The following is a 17,805-nucleotide window of genomic DNA, read 5'->3' as shown; positions in this document are numbered from 1 at the left end:
TCTATTGCGTAGGTATGACTGAAACCAGTATAGGCCACACCTCTTACTCCATTATTCTGCAATTTATTTAGCAGTAAATTATGGGCAACCAGGTCGAATGCTTTTGTCAGATCAGCATAAATACCTATTGTTTCCTCTTCTCTGTCATGAGCTTCTTGCACTTTTTTTTTTAATGGAACACGGTATTATTTATGGTAATTGTTTTTCTGAAGCCGAACTGATTGGAAAAGATTGGTTTTTTTTTTTTCCATAAATGACAATATTCTATTAAACATTGCCTTTTCTAAAATTTTTGAAATTAATACAGGGTGGATATTGGTCTGAAATTCTTTATGTCTGTTCTGATTCCTCTCTTATGTATTGGCTTAATTTTTGCCATTTTAATGATTCAGGGAAGCAGTCAGATGAAAGGAGGTATTTCTTATATCTGCTAGTGGGACCGCAAGTTCGTAGGGACAAAGTTTTTCTATGAAGTCTGGTATGTCATCCACTCGTTCTCGGATAGGCCTGTGTTGTTTACTACAGCATTATGATGAAAGTCTCTTATTATCTATGGGTGAATTATTGGTTGTCCAGGCAAGTGGAATAGCTACACCTGTTTCAGGAGATTTACTATTTGTAACAAGTACTATTATGGCTTGACGTATAGTTTTCCCTCTTCCTCAAATATAGACCATGGTTAGTGTTGTAGCAATCTTTGTAGAGTCTAATTCTAGTATTTTAACGTTTGTGAAACATTTATCAATGTTTTTTATTTCCTCATTTATTGTTTTTGTTTTTATGAGACACGACTCACTGTTCTAAAATTGACATTCTCAAGCTTATAGTTTTTTTTTGTTTTTTTTTATGTGCAGCCATTTTGCACCATCCAGTGTTCAGATACACATATGATGCCTGTCTTTAAAGAAATCATTTGTATTTAGCTTTACTTCTAATTCATGTGCCTTACTTCTAATGGACCAAAAAGGTTGATGTATTCATTTCAATTTACCTTTTGATCCTTTGATTTTGGTGATATTCGAGGTTCGAGGAATTACAACTAGATCAAATTCAGGTCTCTTTGTGTTTCTTTTGGCTGACTTGGTGTGGTTACTAAAAATTACCAAGTCTTCAAGTAGACTCCAACTTTTTTCATTTTTTGGTGTATTAAGTGTAAAACTCTAATACTAATGTACATTGTATTCCTTAATTTTTTTTTAGATGGGGGCAGGGCCGGATTAAGACGAAATTGGGGGCCTGATGCTTGAAATCTTCGGTGAACAATAAACACAACAACGTTATAGTTACATCACAGCGCAAAGAATAATAGTAACTGTATAATAAGTAACACTGTGTCTAGGCGTCCGAAATTGGGGCTCCAAATTTCATTCTAAGATATATTTTCAGGTTAATATTGTAGAAGAAAACTATTCAGCTTTCCGAAAATTCTCGTCTGTTTTCATCTGAGCCTATTTCAGGACTGGGCCTAATGCTGCAGCATCAATAGCACCCACCTTAATCCGGCCCTGGATGGGTGTACAGACACTTCTTGAGCTACCAAACCACAATGTTCCCCTGAAAATTTGTCTTGACAAGTGCAAATAGAAGTAGATTTTACTCGCGTAAAACATTTTTCTTTCCTATCCATATTATCTCTGGAAGCAAGGAATTCTCATTATGAAATGAAGGGATCGGGTGTAAAACATGATAAGTAACATTTTGGTTATTTTTTAGTTACAAAGTTAAATGTGCCATTCTTCAATTTTCGAGTGAAATTGCCATGTTGTACACTTTGCATTGGACTCAGTGAAGCCTTCTGAAATTGGTAAACATAACACGAAAACAATTTTATCTACGATGTAACTCTAATAACCTTTTTTCTTAATGAACTCAGAAGTGACCAAAATGTCACTTACCATGTTTTATGCCTGAGCCCTTCAAATAGTATCCACATTCAAAATAATGGTATACTTTTCAGCTTGTCCCTTTACACTGTGTAAAGTTACATGGCAACACACTGTATATGCTATTTTTTAGCACATATATATTTCGTTTCAAGTCAGTTTTCATTTCAATCATATCTTAAATTATATTCAAATCACATCATGTATTTAAAAATGTTGTGATTTGAATATTATCCATAAACAATCAGATAGATATCTGCTTGATATTTCTGAAGTAAAATTTGGTTTAGATATTTTTTTAAAAAATATTTTACCAGGTCTCGAACAAGACCAAGAGTCGTGGACACAAAGTCAAAACTCTCTCTATCAAGAATTACTTGCATGGGTCTCACAAGTCTGTTGCTCCATTCCTTGGGTAGTTTAACTTCACGTTGTGCAATATTCTAGTTCTTTAATTATGATTCAGATTCACTAACGTGGTAATTGTAATGGTTATATATACAAGGATTAACCAAAGAACACAATACTAATTGGAATTTGAATACTTGTGTGTAAATTTTCAAACATGACAGCGTTCATCAAAATTAATGTTTTGATTTTTTTTTGTTAACAGATGTTCAGATATGCAGGATGGATGATTTCATTTCCTTCCCTGTCAGTTGGCTGTAACCTAAAGATCTCCTGCACCTTATGGATGAAGTGAAATGAAAGGTAAGTCAGAACATTCATTATTAGAGTACCTTAGCTCTTGGAGACTTCTCAGTTGAACAACAAAGAGTCTATAAATAACAATATTCCAGAAGGTGATGACTGCCAGCAGGTGTTGGTGAAGGCTAAGCGGTTGATTGCCAGTATGACCAGGGTGGTATTTGTAGGGGGGATTTCCCCCCTCTGGGTATTTGTGTCCCCCCTCTGCTTGATAAATTTTATCCATTGGGGGGATATGTTATATGGTGTAAAATCATTATCTCATGCTGTCCCTAGACAGTCAGTAGAATTTCCACCCACTGGAAATTTCTTCAATACTACACTGAGTATGACTCTTCTGTGCACTTGACAGGTGTGTGAAAGAAGAGTATTCAATATTTTCCTCCCTCTTGCACTTTAATCCCTGTTAGTATGTAGGTCACAGTTTTGAGTTGAGTTTTAAGGAAACCGTCCTTGTTCCGCTACAAATCAGGTTTCCTCTTGATAAATAAATAATTCAGTACCGAAGACATCAAGGTCAGTGTGGTCAGAAGTGGGGGAACACGCAAAATTTTCATAAAGCATCCTCCAGCTAGGAATTTCCACTTGAGGCTCTGATCAAGGTAAAGCAAGTCTGGGAATTATTCAGAATTTTATCTGGGGCAGGGATAATGTAGAACTGCGTAATATGTACTAATGTCCAGATATTGTTAGAACAATTAAATCAAGAAGACTTAGGTGGAAGGCCATGTGGCACGAATGGGGGAGGGAAGAAGAGTTTACAGGAATCTTGTTGGTAGACCTGATGGTAAGAGACCTGTAGGAAGGCCAAGGCGAAGATGGAGGGATAACGTTGAGATGGATCTAAAGGAAATCGGTAAGGATGGAAAAGATTGGATTGATCTTGCCCATGATATGAACAGGTGGAAGACTTGTGTTGCTGCAGCCATAAACCTTCGGGTTTAAGATTGCTAGAGAGAAGGGAGATGCAAGTTCATATTTAGGGGTGTACAGCCAAAATGATCATAATTTGGGCCTTTGTGAAAATTTTTATGAGGTGTAAAAAAAAGTAACCAGGCTGGCTACGATTTCATAAAAACATAATTCCCAGTTTTTCCCAGGTTTTGGAGACCATTAACCAAAATTTTCCGGAGCAAATCATTATGGCACAGTGTACATGAACATGTCTGTAAGAAATATATTTTAGCTAAGCACTCACACTTAGAATTCCACTTAACCATGTTTTAGAATATTCAATTCACATGTAAAGGTAATAATGAGAAGGGAAATTGAACAGTAATTGGCTGTAAGTAGGGGGAGGGAAGCAAAGACTACCTTGATAAATACAACCACTTGATTGCAAGTAAATGTCCTTATAATACTGTTTTAGGAAAAAGGTATTTACCTTGCTTTAATGTATGATCGTGTGTAGACAAGCAAGTCTGGTTTTAAAATCCCATCTGTACCAGAAATTACCTCTAATGAATCTAGATGGGGTGTATAATAAATATATATCATAATAACCACTGTAATATATAGCAGTAGCGGCTTCTGCCTATTAGTACATTCGCATGTGCACACCCAAATTTCGATGGTATATTGTCCCTATCATTCTGTCCTGAGTATGACAGGGGGAAAAAGAAGGAGGGGGGCAGCAACTGAAACTGAAATTGGTGTTTTAAGCATGCGTTTGCTTAGTGCATCTTGGCCAAAATAAACGGTCTCTGTGGCGCAGTAGCCGAATTATCAACCTGTGCAGAGGGAGCGTGCATCAATCAGTCAGGTGTTTGCATTGTATGTCGTCTATTACTGCATTGCAAAATTGTTTAGTGCTGTCAAAAAGTCGTACCTGTTTCAGTGCAAAGTGTTTGATTTCATGATGAATAGGGAAACTGTACATAGTGAAAGCATAGACTTAATATTTAACGTTGTTGAATTTTTGGAGGGAAGTTAGCTACAAAGTCTGTAGCAACTGAAGTAATATATGGAAACAGCGGAAGGGAAGGAAAAATTCTGAAGTACGAAGCATAGCAGTGTGGACTGACTGAGTGAGTACTGCAATTTTCTTTAAGATTTATTAATCTCTTGATTTGCTTGGTTCGGTCAGTTTGTCTTTAAAAATAAACAACTGCTAAATAGATCACAACTGATTTCCTCCATGTGGTAGTTGGATTGGTGTACGCCAATTCTCCTTGTTCATTAATATCAGCGGAGCGAGGGAGCAAGTTTTTACGAAATACATATTTTGCAAATCGACAATAGTATCGATATTGGTAGATCGGTATTTCTATGTTTTGAGTGATTTTATCAGGTTATCGAATGCTGAATTACATATTGCATAATAACATTGCTCTTCTCGTGATTGGCTGGATAATTTCCGAAATATTTGAAATTTGTCAAAAAATCCATGTTAAAAAAGTCATGAAATATAACTCTGTCATAGCCTCAATATATTAAGCATCATTATGTATGCAAAAATGGGTGCGAGTATTTCACAGGGGTGGTATAACACTTCTGGATGCGAGACTGAAGTGCACACCCATAGAGCCAGACCACGAGCCACCACTGATATATAGTATTTACCAGCATCATGCATTGAGGAGTAGCGACCCTAGTAGTGATAGATCAGTTATTGTCACATCTTTAATTATTTTCAAATAGCAATTTTTATTGTCTTGTCGGAGACACAATTCATATGCAACAGTTTTTTTCCACGTCCTTCTCACCCCTTGGTGTAATCAGCAGGCTGGCTGGAAGGAGATACTCTAGCAGGCTTTTGGACCACCTGGCAAATTTCAGGTAGTTGCTACTGAGAAAGGGGAGGCAAAGGTTTCTATGTACACTCCCCCCACCTTCCAGTGCAATGGTTGAAATCGAGGTCCATCGAATCATAGTCTTCTCTGCCTGGGTAGGGGAAACTCTTCACAGACCTTGCATTAAAAGGTCGTGGTTGCAGGTGTTCCAATATATAGTGGAAGCACAGGCAAAAGAGCCTACACAGACCCTTGACTGTGTGGACCACGTGGAGGGGAGGGGCAGAGTAGAGCAGGCTTCCTTATGGCCAGAGTTGAACTAATAGAGGGAAAGGTGCATGGAGACATTTGACCAAGGTTCTTTTCCTTGTGGTCAACTCTATGTCAACTGATAGAGGAATGTACCCCCCAATTTCCTTTCATTTCACCTGAGAAACTCTGGGACTAATTCCAATATTTATACCAGTGCTCGAAAAATTTTCATCAGAACTAGGCGCCAAGTCTGAAAATCAGGCGCCAGGAAACCACCTACTAGTAATTCTGGATACTATAAGAAGCTGAGCCAGCCCCTGTGGTGGAGTGGTTAGCACATTGCACTACGTCGCCAGGGGTCCCGGTTTCGAATCCTGGACTGGGCTTGGATGTTTGTACGTGTCCATTCATCAATTTCATCATATCATCATTCATCACCATCTTTGCAAATCAATCAGTCTATAAGCTGAGCATCACCGTATTCAAAACATCGCTAAATTATGTGAGAAAGCTGGAAATGGTGGGTTAGGGGACAAAGAGTAAGAAATTGTTACTGATTCTATAGAATGTTCACAACGTTGATAAAAAAATCATTTGCTAACTTACGCTGTACTGCAATTTGAACTTAGAATCTTGAAAGTTTCATACACTAAAACTTAAAAAAAAAAGGCAATATTACAGCAAGAGATCACAGTCGCCAAGCTGAAATTTTTAGTCACCATGGCGACCGGGATTTTTTGAGCCCTGATTTACACTACAAATTTTAGTATCATAGCATATGGTTCCGTGGCTGTGCGGTCTAAGGTGTCATGCTTTGGGCTCTGGCTACGGAATGCGTACAGGTTCGAGTCTCCTGGAAAAGCGTAACAACTTTTCTCCTGAGATTTCGGCCTGTGAATGGAACCGGTGGCCACCAACCATCGGGAGGAAATTGGGGAAGCTACAAATGAGTAGTGTAACCTGGTCATGAAAACCTACAAGAATGGTTGAGGATTCATCATGCTGACCACACATCACCCCATAACTGGTTGGTTAACCTCCCACCTCTGGTGAGAGTGAGGCCAGCAGTCAGTAGGTAGGCACTGACCGTCACAGGCTGTTATGCCACGGATTATTATTACACTAGCATTTGGCTTCGTCTTATTTGTAAAATAAGAAAGTAAGTATTTTGTGTGTGGATGAATTACTGGAAACGGTTCATTTTCCCCCAGTAAGGAATGTAATTATAATAATGTAAAAAAAAGGCAAAAACCTCTATTGTTTGTTTTAATAGTATTATCTTAAAATAAACTAATATCTTGCCTGCAAGTACAAGAAGTGGTTAATACATTTTGATAACTCTAACAATCTGAAATATGCATAAATGTATGGTGCATTGTACTTTGTACTGAAATAATGGAATAATGTTCCAGTGAAAAACTACAAAAGGGGTAAATTACACGAAACCTCTTACCAGTTTTCTCACTGTGCTAATTTATATTTTTTTTCAATTTCACATCAATTTATCACTTCCATGAAATAACTAAATTATTGTGTCTGTGTTGAAACAACACTGCAATTAATGCATTTGGATGTGAGTGTGTGTGGGAGGGGAGGGAGTGATGAGGGATGCTTGAAGATTACCCATAATCAGTTGCTGCCCTAAGTGCCGAGGTCACTGAACATCACTGGTATTTACTGTAACTCTCAGTAATACCCAATGCATCAAACTGAAGTGTAGTTTGTCCACAATAATTGTCATTTTCTTCTTCGTTTGTTCACCAAACCTACTTTTATGACACTAATACAAAAAATGTGGAATTTCCAGAAATCAGTAAACTCAGCTAACATTTCCATCACTTTTCCAGCAAAAGTACATTCCCAGGCTTTTCCATGATTTTAAGTTTTTCCAGACTGGTAGACACCCTGATTACCCAGTCATGCCATAAGTTCTGATACAAAGTCATCGCCTCTCTGCTGGCACTGCAAACCCAGTACAATCTAGTGGCAAGATGGTAAAACACACATTGAAACATAGGTTTTGCCTGTTCAAGCTTTGTGTAGTCAGTAAGTTCAAGCTTGGTGTAGTCAGTAAGAGCTACGAAAGTGTGTAAAATGGACATCAAACAGAAGCGTGCAGCAGTAGTTGCCAAAGAAGATGACCGCTGAGATTTTCAAGGACCTAAAACATCTGGACATTAACAGATTATTTGTTTATCGCATGATCAAAAGGTTTGCTGAGACCAATGGAATTGCTGACTGTGTTTAGAAGTGGTTGTGCGTGGTCAGTCTGAACACCAGCTCTCGTCAAAGCCGTCAGGGAGCGAATTCGATGGAATCCCTGTCGCAATAAGTCTCTCCTTGCAAAGCAGATGAATGTGTCGACAAGAACAATGTGCTGCATCATTAACGAAGACCTTCGACTCAAAGGTTATCGATGAACAACTGGGCATTTCCTCACAGCAAACCTAAAGCATAAGCGACAGCAGAAAGCAAGGGCACTCTTGCGCTGGCATGGTTGAAACGGCCATTGAAGAATTATTTTACTGACGAGAACATTTTTGACGTAGAGGAATTCTATAACCGCCAGAATGATCGTGTGTATGCTCGAAGTGCTCAAGAAGCTAAGCAGAAGAAGAAATGTATGCAGCTTTCCCATCACCCTGCATCCATCATGGTGTGGTGGATTGTTAGCTTTGAAGGCGTTACACAGCTGCACTTTTGCGAGAAAGGGGTTAAAACCACTGCAAAAGTGTATCGAGATACCATTTCAGAGCGTGTGGTGAAGCCCCTCAACGAAACCTTGTTCCATGGAGAGGATTGGACGTTTCAACAAGACTCAGCCCCGGCACACAAAGCGAAGACCACCCAGCGGTCAGGAACAATGTGCCCCACTTCATAGCAGCTGATCATTGGCCCTCGAGAAGTCATGATTTGAACCCACTGAACTATAAACTCTGGTCTGTGTTGGAAGGCAAAGTCTGTCAAAAGCATCACCCTAATTTGGAAAGTTTGAAATGGACCTTGACGAAAGCAGCTGGTGAAATTCCGATCGAGATGATCCATGCCGCAATAGCGGCAAGAGATCAGGATAGTTGGTTTTGGGGCATTTAAAGTAGCTGATGTAAGAGCTAAGGTTGTACGCAATCCACAAAACGGAAAAAAAGATCAAAGGCAGCTTACAAGAGACCAAAGTTTATTCCTGGAAAGGACATAAAAGAGGCGGTAAATCACAAGTAAGGGTTGGCCAGACAGATTTTGGGCTTGTGCCAAGGCAAAAGGTGGCCATTTCGAGTGAATGCTGTATTATTGTACATCTGAGAGGCACAATACCTTTCAGTTGTCAACCTATGTGTACTGTGTTTTATTTATACTCCCTGGCATGAGTATCAGAATTTATGGTACAACTAGGTACAATTTCTCGTGTACTTGGAATTTCAGTGAAGCAATACTAAATGCAATTACTGAAGTGGTGCTGGTATAGTTACGTCATTGCTCTGCTGCATAATTAGAAAACAGTTCAAATCATACTGGATTCCAATACAAATATGTTAGCGACAAATATAAAGAAAATTAGGAAATATACAGTGAAATAAATACATAAAATACCTATATGTTTTACTCGTTAAGAAAAATAATTACAATATTTTTAAAAAAACGAGACTGACATCTTTCTTCTGTACATAATGAGACACATCTTTCTGTACATGATAATAACAATTACAGTAGTGTCATAAAAACATTCACAATGTCAATATTTTAAAATTCTTTACATAAATCTCCCTTTCTTTATTTCCTTTTTTAGTGTGAGTTACTGCACAATCAAAAAATATATATATACATGACAATGAAACTAAAGTTTTTTTTGTGCAATGCACACAAACTGAATTCAGCTGTTGAGTTTTAAAATTGGCTCATGTTAATTAAAAAATATAGATGATGATGTTGGTCTTTCATTAGGCTTTGAAAGAAACTTGCATTTGCTTTCCTTGTACTAAAATAACAACAATAGAGAACCTCGTTGGATAGAGACCTGCCTACTTTTCCAATTGCATTCCATCGACAGTAAAAACGTTGTGTTATTTTAACTTCATTAATTGTCAAATTACATGAAAATTGGATACAAAAAGGATGTTTTTTTGTTTGAATTGTTGTTTTAAGTCCACTTTATGGACAGGTAGGCTAATCAGGATGGGAGCTACCACTGTGCAATGTGTTTCTGCTGGGTAGCGAGCCCTGGACCCCTTAATTACAAGGCAGCAACGTTACCACTATGCCATCAAGGAGGCCCACGAAAAGGATGTGAACCTGATCATGAAATAAGTGGTAGTCCTAGTCCAAACAGCACACTGAAATTTTAAGACTGCCATTTCTTTTTAATGTTTTATAATGTGGCGTATAATAATGTTGTCACTTGTAAATGAACCCTCAGTAATCGATGCTACCTTTCGAACTGAAGAGACACAACAACTGAATGTGTCACTCAGACAGGGCCATTTTCTCAATACCTTGAATCGTGTTGCCTCGATTGGTTGTTCACGCATGAGTGGGGAATGTTTCACTATAAACTAAATGGGCTCGTGTCGTTTGTTGCTTCAGTGTGGAATCCCCATGTCTCTTGTCACATGTCGCCTATTGCTTCAGTCTCGATGCTCCCTTACATACACTTACTGTGCTGTAGTGCATTAAGATTCAGATCCTGCGTAGGGCCTCCCTGGTAGCACAGTGGTAGCATCGTCGCCTTGTAATCAAGGGGTCCTGGGTTTGATACCCAGTGGAGGCACAAGTTGTTCGGATCCCACTTTAAACTGTAGTTCCCATCCTGATTAACCTTACTGTGCATAAAGTGGACTTAAAACACCAAATCAACCAACCAAACAATCAGATCCTGTGTAAGGCATAAATTTGTTGGTTTTTTTTTCATCAGTTTTATAAAACTGTCTCTGTCCTTATTGAAAATAACCTGGAGTGTTAAAGAAACATGATGTAGGGGTGCCAATATCTGGGGTGGCACCATGAGTGGGTCACAGTGGGCATCTCTCTAATGATATCTTAAGGCAAATTTCAGAATTCTGGACCGAGAGTAAGGTGATGAAAACAACATGAAATTGACCGTTCCTCAGAATTTCATCTGAACTCTTTACCACCTCGGTTAGAACATTCCCTTACAAGTGAAAATGTCGAGATTGAAAAAACTTCCATATCCACCCATAAACATTATGGAACCCCAATTCATTCCATGATTGATAGAATAATTCATGAATTTGAAAGACTACACTACATCCAACCTGTAAATGCATTCTGAACTACACAATACACTGTAAATATTATTATCATCATCATATCATGTTGTAAAATGTAATTGAAAGTAATATTTAAGCCATTTTCAGCAGAATTTGTACAACTTATTTTTACTCCAAAATTTAAACTCCCCATTGTCCATACTGGCACCTTTTTTAGGCAAGAATAAAACCAAAAACATTTTATTTTGACAAAATAAATATTCGTGTGTTTGTGTGTGTGTATGTGCATAGATAGATACAGAAACAGAAAAAGAGAGAGTATACGGAACAATTGTTTGAGTGCATAGGAAGGTCTCTATTGAAAGATGGCTTCTTGTGAAAGAACTTTTGGGAAATGCCTTCAAAAAGTTAACTGTACACAACAGTAAATTGTAAGAATTTCATCCATTTGTAAATTAGATAGAAGTCAGCTAATCTAGACATTAATAAAGTAGTCTACGATTTCTATTTATTGATATAAACATATTGAGCAATTTCCCCTTTCAGTTTTACGAGAAAACAACATTAACGTTCTTAAAAAATCTAACGAGCCATGAAAAATAAAAAGTAACGTAGACAGTGATTAACACAACAGTAAGATCCTAAGGATCATATCATTAAATGCATCCACATCAGATCTAATGTTGTACACCAATTAAGATCGCATACTCAAAACATACAGCAATTAAAATTAATAATTTCAAATATGTAACAATAAATAACAAAATGCAGTTACATGATGTTCATGTACTAACATAACTTTCTGCACTGCAGAACGAAATCATCCAATGAACATTTAACATTCAGAAATTAATTTAACGTAATGTGCAATGAACAATCCATATTGTTCCAAATTTAACACATTAATTGTTCCTACAATACAATAACTTTTTTGTCAAATATGCAACACTAAATCAAAATGTTCGACACATTGCGTCCTATGATAATGATTACAGTATCATGATATGCATTACATTGGATACACTTTGCACAAGTACCAAATTTTAAGTTGTTCTGTTATGTATCTTTGTTGTACGAGGACAGGAGTTTATTCAGAATTTTCCATCTGGGTGGTGGGGGGATGTGCAAGTTCATACTGTGGGGATGTAGGGGCAAATTATGAGCTATAATGACCATAAATTAGGCCTTTGTGAAAAAAATTAGGGGATATTGAAGTAATTTGGGGGTTGAGGGTGTGTGGATAAATCACTGTACAAAGGATACTCTGAAAATTAGTTTTGTGTTATCCATATTGTCAAGACAATGTATGGATGGAGGCAACAACACTGTCAGTGGTCAATTAATGACCTCTTGCAGGAGCCGATGACTTTTTCTAACTGCTGTCTGTGAGAGTCATTTATAGTTTTAGAAGTATGTATCGATTATAATTAGTTTGAATATCTACGTAGGGGAGTGGTCACTTAATTCCAAACATTAAATTATGGAGAATGACCCCTTAGACATCACTATTAACTATTGTGGTAATTGATAATTAATTTCAGACATTTCAGAAGTGATTACTGCATTTTAGACGTTAGGGTTTCAGTTTTGTTTTAAAAGTCCACTTTATGCACTGATTGGCTTATTGGGACTGGGCCTAAAGTTTGAATTTGGATCCGAGCCACTGTACCTCCATCAGGTATCAATCCTGGCGATGACATTAAAAATTAGGTTTAAATAGGGAAAACTTCAATATGATATTTTATTCTAAAAATGATGATCAGTATTACTGAAATGAATAATGCTGCAGAATCTTAAAAATAAATAGTTAAAATTTGGTACTTATGTCAAAATAAAAATCTGATCAGTTGGAAGAAATATGAAGATGTACAATGATTCTGAAACCTATGAGTTAGTAAGTAGACGTGAGCTACGAATTCCAGTCTAAATTTCACAAGCTTAAAAAACTGTATGTGGCCATTTGAGTGAGGAATAGAATAGTTCTTATTGTCATGTAATCCCTAAGTGTTACCTAGTGTTTTTTTTAATTCATATCTTGTCAAATAATCTGTGAATCTTCATTTTTCTTCCATGTGTGTTTTCTCCACAAAATCTAAACTTTACTAACTTTTTTTGAAAAGCTCAAAATTATAATAAATGAAATATTGTTCCCAATATACAGGCACTCGGTTCCTGGAAGATTGTGCAGTCTTTACATAATATGTAACCTACTCTGACATCGCTTGAAGTATGTATGTGTTACACATTAACTACCAGTAACTCTGTTACTGTACAACAAAGAAAACGAGATAAATACAAAACAAATCCACATAACTTAACAATTTTCTATATTTATTTCTCTAGTAACTTCACAGTGATATGTAATTTCTGACGAACAAAACCATCCATAGTTAAATGTTTATAAAAATATTTTTTTATCGTGTAATTCCATGCTCAAAGCTGAAATCATAAATCCAAAAGTTGCATTTGAGCTACGGATAAGACAAAAGCATATTTTAAGGTATGCGTAAGTTTGCATATCCTCTTCTTTTGAGTACTGATGTGTGTGTGTGTGTATATAAAAAACACATTTCAGCAAAAATTGTTCAAAGTTTTACAGGTACAACAAAATGACATTTTCCTGTCTGCAGCAATAAAAAAAATTCATTACCTTCATAAGTTTTTACACAACAGATAGTTTTGCTTTATTTTACATTAAAATTATTTAGTTGCTGATGCCATATCTGCAGATCTCATATGGCAGCTTGAAATACGTTTATAAATTAGAACAATCGCTCAGATCAAACTAATATTTTTAGAATAAAGATTTTTTTTTTAATTATTTGTTCAACATGATCATACTCACAATATTTTTGAAACTGCGTTTCATATAATTTTCCCCCTAGGTGCCATTCATTTTAAATATGACACTTTTTATGGGCTTTTCTGTATGATCCATGTTAATACCACAGATTTACTGAAATAATATCAAATAAATTGCAATTATAGTAGTATACTATATCTAAATCTTTCACTACACAATCTTTTTCATTTTCTATAAATATAATAAAGATGAATGACATTGTTTTTCTTTTTTTGCTATTTTCGAGATCTTAGATCGATACTTCATAAAGAAAAAAAGCATGCATCGATCACTTTGAGTAGAAAGATTTCAAAATCTAAAGCCAAAATATATTTCTATATTTGTTGTATAATAATAAATTCTTGTCACAGGCAGCACATATATAATAGAGCCTAGGTGTGCAAACTTTGTACGAAAGACTACATACAAAAAATATGTCATCAATCATTGAACTTTCTCTCTATGCTATTACATTTTTAGCAAACAATGTACATTTCAACTGTTATGACAGAAATTATTGAAAATAGTTATTTTTAAATAAATAAAAGTATATTAAACTCTAACAAATTCTTGCTTCTTTTAGAGGCAAATGCAAATCTTTAAATAAAAACTTTGCTAAATTTTCAGAGCTACACAAATTGCAAAGCAATTAAGTATTTTAAATACTTATACAGCAATAAGTAGTAAGATAAGTCCATTTTAAAATATATTATTTTAAAAAAATCACAGTTTGGAAATGAATTCCTTGTCTTTTTCTATCTGCCAAACATTTTACACTATTCAGAGGGTTGGATGTATGTAGAGTGAGCTCTGTAATATATTTTTTTTCATGTACTCTTTAGCATTTGGCTTTGTAACACACAAATTATGAATATATTTAATTACAACACAAAAAATTTCCATAGAATAACTATAAACAGCACTAAAATTTCTATAGTTATGAGCTCCGGCCAATGGCAGCACCAAGGGTGAGTCAGGGTGGGTTATGTCGCACCGAACATCAGACTGGCACAGCCTACCAAATTGTAACATGAAAATTTATTGATAAAAAAAATAAAAGTGTATAGCTAATAATGAATGTGAAGATTCTGTGCTTTTCAAGCGCTCTTCACAAATTTCTTGTCATCGGATAAATCGGTGTTTGGATCATGCAATAGCAATGTTAATATTAATACATATTTTTATTTGGAGATGTGGTCCAAACAAATCTTGACATGCATTCACTGGCCCACCCAATCTGGTGCTGCCGCCAGCTCTGAGCTTACATGAAGGTGACACTTGAAAAAAAAAAATATTTCATATCACTGGAAGTTAAAATTTGACCTGAGATAATTCAGTCATTCACTTGTATCAAATAATTGTAACAATAAAAAAATTCTGATTTATGGAATTACCTTTTAGTATCTATATTTTAAAAAAAGAAACATACACACACACAATGTTTTACATATTTGGGAATATAGTTATTTTTCTATGTAACATGTGACTAACTCACACTAGAACTAGGAATTAACTCTTAAAAACTAGTAGGCCTTCATTGAATGCAGCTGCTACCAGTAGATCCTGATTTCCGTACGACCTGAGTCATTCCTAACTGTCCTTGATTATGAGTATTTGCTGATATCTTCTCAAGATCGTCTATGCACTTCACATATGTTCATTGTGTTGAATTTTTTCAACGGTTTTTCATTTTCATAAGTTTGCAGTCGTCGAGCATGACCTTCTTATGTCTGTCGTATCATAGTTCTCGATATGTTGTCAGACAAGGCTTGGAAAGCTAGCTGCACTATGTTTCAGGATGGAATATATATATATATAATTTTAATATGTATGAATATATACATATCCATGTTTGTGTGTGTGTGCCAACAAGGCAAGTTTAATATTACAAAGAGTATTGTAGGTTTCCATATATGCTTTTCAGGCGGTTGTATGTTTATTCATGCACATCATTTTGAAGTGTAGCAGGGTATTTCGAAGGACATTATTGTAACAAATGTTCATGGAGGTCACAGCGTAAACTTAAAGAGAGCATTATACTGAAAAAAATCACTTTTTTTCACTGCCTATACCATACACTGTTGCTTCACTGTGGCTGATTCTAAGAAATGACCAAACAGATCAAAATGACACACATCAAGTGACTCCTGACACACACATATTTAAACCTATAACCTGCTTTGTTATACTTCAGTTTAAACCTATGTATATATTTACATGTAACACCTTGTAGTGAGCTTCTGACTAGTTTACTAGCATCTGTTTCACCTAGCTTGGAGAATATGGTCCTTACAAGGGCCTACTGCATGCCCTTCATGTAAATATGCAACTTCTACATCATCTCTTACCCGCAATATGTCGTGGTGGCATTCTCACAATCTGCCGACCCCTTATGTGGTTTCATAATATCACCCATAGCATTATTCATAGTCTTGTCAAACACTAGTCTCGTACTCAGTCTTGTGCGCTATTGGATTCAGTTCATCCGGATTTGTAGTGTTTTCATCCGAGAAGTTTATGCTGCCCGACTTGTACCAGACTATTATGTCGACGAAAAATGCACATAGTAGTATTGCTCCAGTAGTTCCTGTAATGAGAAAACACATTTTGTTATTATTTACTTTAGAAAATAAACTTCTTCATTGATTGATTATTCTAGTGTAACTTTTTGTAAGTGTTCTTTGCTTTTACCACAGCTGAACAATTTAGAGATGGGGCACATTTATCAGCACTCTATCAGTATCAACTAATAATTTTACCAAATTCATATATTAATTTTTAGTGCAGCCTCCCTAATGGTATAGTGAGAATGCTGTCACCTTGTAAACAGGAGTTCTTGAATTTGAATCTAATCCCAAGTAACCAGAACCGTTGGGTCAACTAGAGTTTTTAATTACAGAGAAACTTAGCACTCACAGTTTTCATAAAGCTGTTTTTAGTTTGTTCTATCAATTTCAGTGGCCACTGCTACGAGGGTCACTATTTATATTTTGAGCCTAACAATGAAAAAACAGGAATTTGGCATTGAAAACTGCTTTATTGTTTTTCGAACTATTCTCCTTTATGGTCAATACACTTTTGCATTCGTTTGAACCATTTGACAAAGCAATGTTTTCAATCTTCTTGAGACACCTCCACAATATGGTTTTTGAACGCATCAACGGCGTCTTCCGCCGACGAAAATCGTTGTCCACGCAATTTATTCTTGACATTCGGGAACAAGAAGAAGTCGTTGGGTGCCAAATCAGGACTGTCCGGCGGATGACCCATCAATTTGATTTTTTGACTGTTCATAAGTCGGTTGTTAGACGAGATGTGTGACAGCTGGCATTGTCTTGATGAAGAATGATCCGACGGCGTTTGTTTGTTTTCCGTATTTGACCGAAGACCTCTGGCAAACAAATTTTTGTGTACCATTCAGAGTTGACCGTTCTACGTTCCTCTAAAGGCACAGTTGCCACATGACCAGTTTCCCCGAAAAAACAGGCGACCATTTGTTTCGATGTGCTTCGAGCGCGAACAACTTTTGTTGGATTGGGTTCATCTTGAAACACTCATACAGTCGACTGCTGTTTACGTTCTGACTCACATGCATATATCCATGATTCGTCACCTGTCACAATCTTATATACATCTTTTGAAGGACCACGATTGTATTTATTGAGCATTTGTTTGCACCAATTGACGCGAGCGTCTTTTTGAGTTTTTGTCAAATTGTGTGGGATCCAACGAGAACATACCTTTCTCACAGCTAAATGATCATGTAATATTTTATATATGCTGGTGGAACTAATCCCTATGGTTGCCTCAATCTCACAGTATGTCACATGACGATCTTGCAGTATTAGGTTTTGCACAGAATCAATGTTTTCTTGAACAACAACTGATTTTGGACGACCTTCGCGAATCTCATAGGTGAGCGAATGACGGCCATGATTAAATTCGTTATACCAGCGTTTCACAGTGGCAAAGGATGGGGCTTCATCGCCAAATGTGGAAGTAAGTTGATCGATGCACTCTTGTCTTGATAATCCACGTCGAAAATCGTAAAAAATCATGCACGAAAATGTTCACGAGTTAATTCCATTTTATTGTTGTCGCGCAATCTCCAAGGCAACATAAACAACACAAATGAAGCTATTGACAAAACATTTGAAGTACGTTAT

At 36.4% G+C, this 17,805-nt stretch overlaps 1 protein-coding gene and 1 long non-coding RNA gene across 7 annotated transcripts in view; one reads left to right on the top strand and one right to left on the bottom strand.

Moving 5' to 3' along the window:
• LOC145991269 (uncharacterized) overlaps positions 1–17,805 on the top strand; it is a 184,246-nt gene that overhangs the window by 19,944 nt on the left and 146,497 nt on the right. Inside the window, exon 2 of the long non-coding RNA XR_014442034.1 lies at positions 2,497–2,594. This is a non-coding gene — a long non-coding RNA (uncharacterized LOC145991269). The remainder of the gene's footprint in view (positions 1–2,496; positions 2,595–17,805) is intronic.
• LOC145991266 (solute carrier organic anion transporter family member 74D-like) overlaps positions 9,156–17,805 on the bottom strand; it is a 315,986-nt gene continuing 307,336 nt past the window's right edge. For all 6 annotated transcript variants that reach the window (XM_083127233.1, XM_083127232.1, XM_083127236.1 and 3 more), the window contains one exon: positions 9,156–16,226. In XM_083127233.1, coding sequence (XP_082983359.1) covers positions 16,075–16,226 — 152 coding nt within the window. In that variant the 3' untranslated portion in view covers positions 9,156–16,074. The remainder of the gene's footprint in view (positions 16,227–17,805) is intronic.

Source organism: Lepisma saccharinum, chromosome 8, assembly GCF_977018435.1.
Source record: "Lepisma saccharinum chromosome 8, izLepSacc3.1, whole genome shotgun sequence".
NCBI lineage: Eukaryota > Metazoa > Arthropoda > Insecta > Zygentoma > Lepismatidae > Lepisma > Lepisma saccharinum.
This window is presented reverse-complemented; position numbering and strand designations above follow the sequence as displayed.